The sequence below is a fragment of the Spinacia oleracea genome, chromosome 2 (genome assembly GCF_020520425.1).
Source record: "Spinacia oleracea cultivar Varoflay chromosome 2, BTI_SOV_V1, whole genome shotgun sequence".
In the NCBI taxonomy this organism is placed as follows: domain Eukaryota; kingdom Viridiplantae; phylum Streptophyta; class Magnoliopsida; order Caryophyllales; family Amaranthaceae; genus Spinacia; species Spinacia oleracea.
In genome coordinates, this window is record NC_079488.1 from 7,158,565 (window position 1) to 7,166,375 (window position 7,811).

Consider the following 7,811-nt stretch of genomic DNA (forward strand, 5'->3'; position numbering starts at 1 on the left):
GTATAAACTGTGTAGCTCAATAGTTGCTGTCAATAAAATTGTGAAGCATTATTTGTTGGACATTATGATTTCCCTTTGTGAAATGAATGAGACTCTCAAGTTTCTAATCGCGATTATCACACTAGGCATATATATGTAATTATGTACTCGATCCCTTCGTCTAATAATGTTCAATTTGTAATTTATTTTTACAGTACGTTTTCCTACAGAAGTTTAACCAAACTTAGGCTGTTTGGAATGGGTTTCTAACCTGATCAGTAGTGTACTGAACTTTGTTGGTAATGAAATTTGCTATGTTACCAAAAGAAAAGGGATAATGTATATTTTTTCTTTAGAAGAGCTTTTTGAACAAATTTTGTGCCATAATATTTTTGGTGATTAGTTGTAATAAAACAATTTAAAGTTTTGATATTATCTCGCACGCACGCATCGCGTGCATATAAGACTAGTATTATATAGATTAGCCCTTATACGTTAATTTACGATTAGTTGTTACTCATACATTAAACTAAGATTATTGGAAGTTTAAGGAAATAATTAAACTAAGATATATGCATCAAATTTTCTTCCTTGGTCATAAACATAATGGAAGTTAGCATAAAAAGTTCCTCCATGGTAAAACCAATTGAGCCAACATGTAAGGTTGTTTTTCGATTATCCGAATGGGATCAAACCGGTATAATCACCCATGTACCCACAGTCTACTTCTACAAGCCTTCCCAAGAGTGGTTTATATCTTCTAAGTCTATCATAGACACCCTCAAGGACTCATTAAGTCGGGTTTTGGTCCATTTCTATCCCCTAGCTGGTCGTGTTCAATGGATAGGGCAAGGGCGTCTTGAACTCATATGCAATTCAATGGGTGTTGAGCTTATTGAAGCCGAATCTAGTATTAATCTAAGTGATTTTGCCTCTAAAACTAATCTATTTGAGAACCTCGTTCCTTTTGTTGATTATAACAAACCTATTCATGAGTTGCCTTTGGTGTCAGGGCAAATTACAAAGTTTAGATGTGGCGGTATTTGTTTAGGGGTTAACATATCACATATATTAGCCGATGGGCAAAGTGCACTCCATTTCATGTCCGAGTGGGCTAGGCTAGCTCGTGATGAACCACTCGAGATGGCTCCCTACTTCAATCCGAACATCTTAAGAGCCCAAGAACTACCTATGACTCTAGCTCCTTCTAATATGCACACAGAGTTCATTACACCACCGTTACTTATAGGGCAACAAAACAATTTGGACGAGCGTAGAAAAATCACTACCGTAGCAATATTGTCTTTATCAAAGTACCATGTGGAGAGCCTAAAGAAGGTTGCTAACGAGGGACCCAATGGTCCAAACACGTACAACTACACCCGCTATGAAGTGGTAACATCCCACATATGGAGAAGTGCATGCAAGGCGCGTGAACATCACCGTGAGCAACCAACGTGTTTAGGCTTCTCTGTCGATGTACGTAACCGTTTGCATCCACCACTACCGCCCAATTACTTTGGGAATGCTATCTTAGACGTGGTTGCCTCCTCTAGGTCAGGGGATATCATAACACTTCCCTTAGGTTTTACTTGTGCTAGAATAAGGGAAGCAATTGATAAATTTGACGATCAATATATTTGGTCAAACATTAACTTTTGGAAAAGTTTGATTGATTTCTCCCCTTTTCAAGACTTTCATTCACGTAAGAGTAAGGATGCCCCGTTTTATGGTAAACCAAATCTTGGGGTCATTAGTTGGTTGACTCTTCCCATTTATGGGCTCGACTTTGGTTGGGGAACAGAGATTTATATGGGCCCAGGAGCTCATGATTCTGATGGGGATTGCATAATGCTTCCTGGGCCTATGGATGACGGGTCAGTCAAAGTTGCAATATGCTTGCAACTAGCCCATATGGATGCGTTTAAGAAATACTTTTTTGAGGATATAATATAATTATCATGTGACTTAGGCTTAATTAATACTTAATCCGTTTTGAAATTATCGAAATACTGATTGCCATGATTTATTTTACTTTTTAAAGGTAAGATGAAGTTTTATATTAGACCGGAATCCCGTACGGATCAACCTGACCCGGGTTAGCATATGTGAAAAGCAAGATATTGCCATGGTAGGAAAACTGGGCTATAATTGTATATTTAGTTGATCGTAGATATTATATAGAACTCTTCCTTACTTCAGTTATGGCCGTTCGTTAAAGATTTTAGCATGTGTGATGCACAATTTTTTAAAATTGTTAAGTTGAAATAAAACTCCTATTACATGCAACTACTGTATTTTCATATTAGATTAGATTAGTGTTTGATTTTGAATGTAATTTTATTTTAGATTTATTTCTTAATTATTAGAGTGTTTGATTTTGGATGGAATTGTATATATTAATAGTTAGTTAATTAAAATATTTATGCGGAACCTAATTATTTATTTAACACTCGTTTTTTTAATTAAAAAATAATTTAGAAATCTTAATTTTCATTGGTCGAAATCATTAAATTTCCTACGTGGCGCTCTAATATTGGATTAGTGTTTGATTTTGGATAGAATTTTATTTTAGATTAGTGTTTGATTTTGATTGAATTTTATTTTAGATTTATTTTTTTAATTATTAGAATATTTGATTTGGTTGGAGTTGTATATATTATTTATTAATTAATTAATTAATATATCTACGTGGCACCTAATTATTTATCTACATGACACTCGACTAAATGAGTAATCTTATTTTCATTGGCGAAAACCATTAGATTTCCTACGTGACGCTCTAATAATTCAACAAATGTGCCTCTTTTATATTAGACTAGATTTTAGCCCGTGCGATGCACGGATTCCATTAAATTGTTAAGTTAAAATAAAACTATTATATATACCAACTGTTGTATTTATTATATTAGATTAGATAAGTGTTTGATGTTGGATTGGATTTTATTTTATATTTATTTTTTTAATTGTTAGAGTGGTTGATACGTAGTATTCGTAACTAATTAATAAAAATATCTACGTGTAACCTAATAATTTATCTACGTGTCACTCGACTTTTTTAATTCATCAATAATTTTGAAATCTTATTTTTCATTCCCCAAAACCATTAGATTTCCTACGTGGCGCTCTAATATTGGATTAGTGTTTGATTTTGATTGAATTTAATTTTAGATTAGTGTTTGATTTTGGATTAAAATTTATTTTAGATTAGTGTTTGATTTTGGATTTATTTTTTAATTATTCGAGTGTTTGATTTTGGATGGAGTTGTGCATATTAGTAATTAATTAATTGAAATATCTACGTGGCACCTAATTAATTATCTACGCGGCACTTGATATTTTTAATTCAAAAATAAATTAGAAATATTATTTTTCATTGGTCGAAACCATTAGTAATACTACGTGGCACTCTAATATCTCAGTAAATGATGCACGGATTCTAATAAATTGTTAAGTTAAAATAAAACTTTTATATACCAACTACTATATTTATATATTAGATTAGATTATTTTTTATTTTGGAGTGAATTTCATTTTAGATATATTTTTTAATTATTAGAGTGTTTGATTTTGGATGAAATTGTATATGCATAATAATAATTAATTAATTAATAAAAATATCTACGTGGCGCCTAATCTATTACTATATACTAAAAGAGACACCAGGAATGACACGTGTCATTTCCTGGTGAAAAAATTTCCCGCCAAAAACTCTTTCCTAAAAAGACTTATTTATTTTATTCTTTTTTATTTTCTCTCCTTTTGTATAAATGTTTATATATAGAAAAAAATATAGGATTATGGAATATGTCATTATTAAAATTTTGGTAAAATTTTAGTCAAACTGTCATGTCAATAATAGAAAATATTCTTACTCGATATTTTGGTCAAATTAGCATATTAAATATATCAAATATTTTAGTCAGATCATCATATTAAACATATAAAATATATAATACGTAGTATGTTAAAATATGATAAAATGAGTACATTCGAGATTATTAATTACGCAATAGATTTAAGGGATAAATAATTCAATTAAATTTTTTTATAAAAATGATGGTCAAATAATAATTTTTAAATATCCGTGCGTGCACGGGATCTAATCTAGTTATTTATCTACGTGGCACTCGACTTTTTTAATTCAAAAATATTTTCAAAATATTATTGTTCATCGGCCGAAAGCATTAGATTTCCTACGCGGCGCTCTAATATTGGATTAATGTTTGATTTTATATTGAATTTTCTTTTAGATTGGTGTTTGATTTTGGATGCGTTTGATTTTAGATTTATTTTTTTAATTATTAGAGTGTTTGATTTTGGATAGACTTGTATATATTAGTAATTAATTAATTAAAACATCTACGTGACACCTAATTAATTATCTATGTGGCACTTGATTTTTTTAATTCAAAAGTAAATTAGAAATCTTATTTTTCATTGGCCAAAACCAATAGTAATCCTAGGTGGCGCTCTAATATTTCACCAAATATGCCTCCTTTATATATATATATATATATATATATATATATATATATATATATATATAGAATCGGGATCTGGTGAGAACCACCCCTTAAGATGAGAACTGAGAACTAATCTCAGCCGTGGATCAAACCAATCCTACGACTCACGATCTACCCGACCAAGCCAAAAATATTAAGGGTGAATAGGTAATTTCGCGATTTTGAATGACATCCCCTTTCAGCTAATTCACGGGTTTTTTTTTCTCTCTATTCCTTTCGTTTTCTCTCTCCTCCTTCAAATCTCTCTGTAGACTTCATCTTCTTCCATGCTTCGATTTTCGCTGTTCCTGCAATTCGTCCACCTTCTCGCGATTTCTTCTCTCTCAATTCGAGCAGGTATATATTGAACTTTAGAATTATTTTTTCCGATTCTTGTTCTTTTGATTAGGGCTTGAATTTTGTTCGAGTTTTTGGATTTAGATTTACGTATTGTTTTTCAGCAAAATTTGGTCGATTGTTTGGATTTAAGTTTTATTTTGGTCGAATTGATTGAACATGGAATTAATTTGGGCTTTTAAATTTCTGAAATTGCTACATTGTTTGTGATTTTGATTTCTAAAATTGGGGTTTTCAAATTGCGATTTCGATTTTATTGTTGATATTAGGTGTTTTGCGATTCAGAATGGTGAAACTTAGGTGTTATAGCTCCTACTGATGCTCTTCTAATATCAGAAAAACATACCTGATTCTTAATATACTAGTAAAGGGGGAAAAAACATACTTGAATTTAAAGCACTAAGTTTGTTTGGGTTCCTTGTCTTCCTTATATACTCGAACACCTTGTCTTGAGTCTATTTGTGGAAAATGAATCTCAACATCTCTGTTTAATTGAAGCTCCCAATTTAGGAGCTAGGAAGCAGGATCAGTGTACTTTTTTGTTATGCAGGGTGTTCATATGCAATCTGAGATAAAAGTACCATTATTTCACTACTAGTCTTAAGTCTTAACCTTAGGTCTGACAACTGTCGGGATTCAGACTAGATGTCGTGAATGGATGGCTAGTGTAGCAGGTCTGATCAGGCTAGTAAGCTGGGATGTTGTATGGTGATGTTGGCTTGATGTTTTTGAGGCTGCGTGCTGTCTTTTCTTTGTTAATTATGGTCAACTTTACCAGAGTTGACTTGTTGTTTGTATGCATTATTTTTTAGCATTATGAATGTGGTTTCAGGGGATTTGATTGGTCAGTCGATACGAACCTCATTGTTGCAGGTCAGTCGAGGATGGTATGCTTAATTGATTGATTGTTGACTAGTTGTCCTGTTGCTGTGTGTGTGTTGTTGCTGCAGGGGTAGTGGTTTTCAGTGCTTGCTATTTGGGTTGGTTTGCTGGCCTTTGTGGATCCAGGATGCCAAACACACGAGGCTCTCATTTTCCAGTGAAGTGTGGGAAGTTATTCATGCAGAGCTAGGTTGCTGTGGAAATAGTTGTGGGTGAAACATCAGTTAGTTTGCACCACCAGCTCTGGGTCTTCCATTACCCCTGAACCAAACTCAAAATGGTATCGCATTGAGTTGTACCAACAGGCAAGTAATGCTTATTAGCTCAATTGGTAGAGCGTTGTGCGATTGCACAATGATGTAGGTTCGAATCCTACATAAGCAACTCTATGTATTCTGTTTATGATATTAATTCTCCTATTTGATTATTCTTTACTTTTGAATCAAATTTATTTACTTTTACAAGTTTTTTATTTACTTTAGAATTGAATAAAAGGAAAATTATGTCAACTTGGTTAGTTTTTCCTGACATCAGGCTCTTGTAGGCTGTTGAGAGAAGCACGCCACAACCAATGAATTTTTTTACCTAAGGGCTCAAGAAGTTAATGTCAAAATCAAGTGGAATCGATATTAGTTCTACTACTCAATGGTTCTTTACTTTTGAACTAATTTTCTTTACTTTTACGAGTTATTTATCTACTTTTAAATTGTACAAACGGAAAATCATGTGAAATTATTTTAGAGTAAAGAGATTAACTATATTTATTTGATTTCAACTGTTTGTCTTGTTTTATTTACTTAAACAGGAAACCTTTCTTTTAAGGGGTGGTCGTATTTGCAGCTACGAAGTGAGTAGAGTGAAGCTAGATTGTCGCTCATAATTCTTGATAACACCTAAAAAAGTTGACCACTAATTAATCAAAAAAGACTAAGAAAGGTGTCTCTAATAAATAGAAAGAGAAGAGACCCAAAACCTCATACCATACTCCAGGCGCACACACACATTAATATCGGGATAAACTTTCTGCTGCTGTGTTGGTTACGATCCATTATTCCATTCTAGAGTACTATGTGAAGAGACTACATTTAGGTTATGCCCGTTCCCTACATTTACTACCCATTATTCCATTCCGTATAGGTTTGTCTTTGAATGAATTGACTAATTAGTTTTCTACTTTTATTATTTACTTTAAATTTAAAAACCTTTACTTTTGAATTTATTTAATTTACTTTTTGTTCTAATTTAAAGATGCATTTAATTTTTAGTTATTATGATTCACTTTTGAGGTACTTTGATTTACTTTTTAGTTTCTTGTATCAACTTTTGAGTTTTTTTTTTAATTTACGCTGACAACCTATGTAGGAATCGAACCTACATCCCCTATGCATAGTGCATAGTGCTCTACCCGTTGAGCTAATAGGTTTTCACAAAACATTTAAGCGAAATTGTAATTGACATTTCATTGTTATTTAGTTTACTTTTAAAGAGATTATGTTTACTTTTGGAGAGATTTAGTCTACTTTTAGAATAACTGCTAGCGAAACCAGAAGCTCGACTGCATAGACTGCTGGAGCTAACAACCACAACTAAAGCTCTTCACAGCAGGAAATTCCTCTAAACCAAACACAACTACTGCTAGAGTCAAACCAACAGACAAGATTCCCCAATTTAGATCAGACTGCAGCACCAAAACATCACAATCAGCATGAACGTAACCGTCACTCCACAATGCAGCAAAACATACTTTAATCATCTCAACAAACAACAACAACAACACAATTCAGAACAGAAAAGAGCAGAAGCACGCAGAGCAACAATCACAAATCGTTACAACATTTATCTTTCAAAAAGACAGCAGACACCAAGCCAATACGATTTTATTTACTTTTAAGTTTATGTTATTTACTTCTGAGTTTATATTATTTACTTTTGGGATTTTTTTGAATTACTTCATATGTTTTCATTTATGTATATCAAATTTACTTGATCCTACTAGAGAACGTATTTCATATCTAAAACCCTAATCACATCGACAACGGCACATTGACTCCCTATGTAGCTAATAAACTTCAATAAAGTATTTAAAGG

General features: G+C 32.5%; 1 protein-coding gene across 1 annotated transcript; it reads left to right on the top strand.

Annotated features, from left to right (window-relative positions):
* The first annotated feature begins 585 nt into the window (after positions 1–585).
* On the top strand, positions 586–1,935 carry LOC110797736 (spermidine hydroxycinnamoyl transferase-like). The gene has a single exon (XM_022002852.1). It carries the CDS (start codon positions 586–588, stop codon positions 1,933–1,935), a length of 1,350 nt encoding a protein of 449 aa, XP_021858544.1.
* The last annotated feature ends 5,876 nt before the right edge of the window (positions 1,936–7,811 follow it).

Excerpts from the sequence above, each read along its gene's own strand:
- LOC110797736 (XM_022002852.1), top strand. The coding sequence starts at position 586 with ATGGAAGTTAGCATAAAAAGTTCCTCCATGGTAAAACCAATTGAGCCA.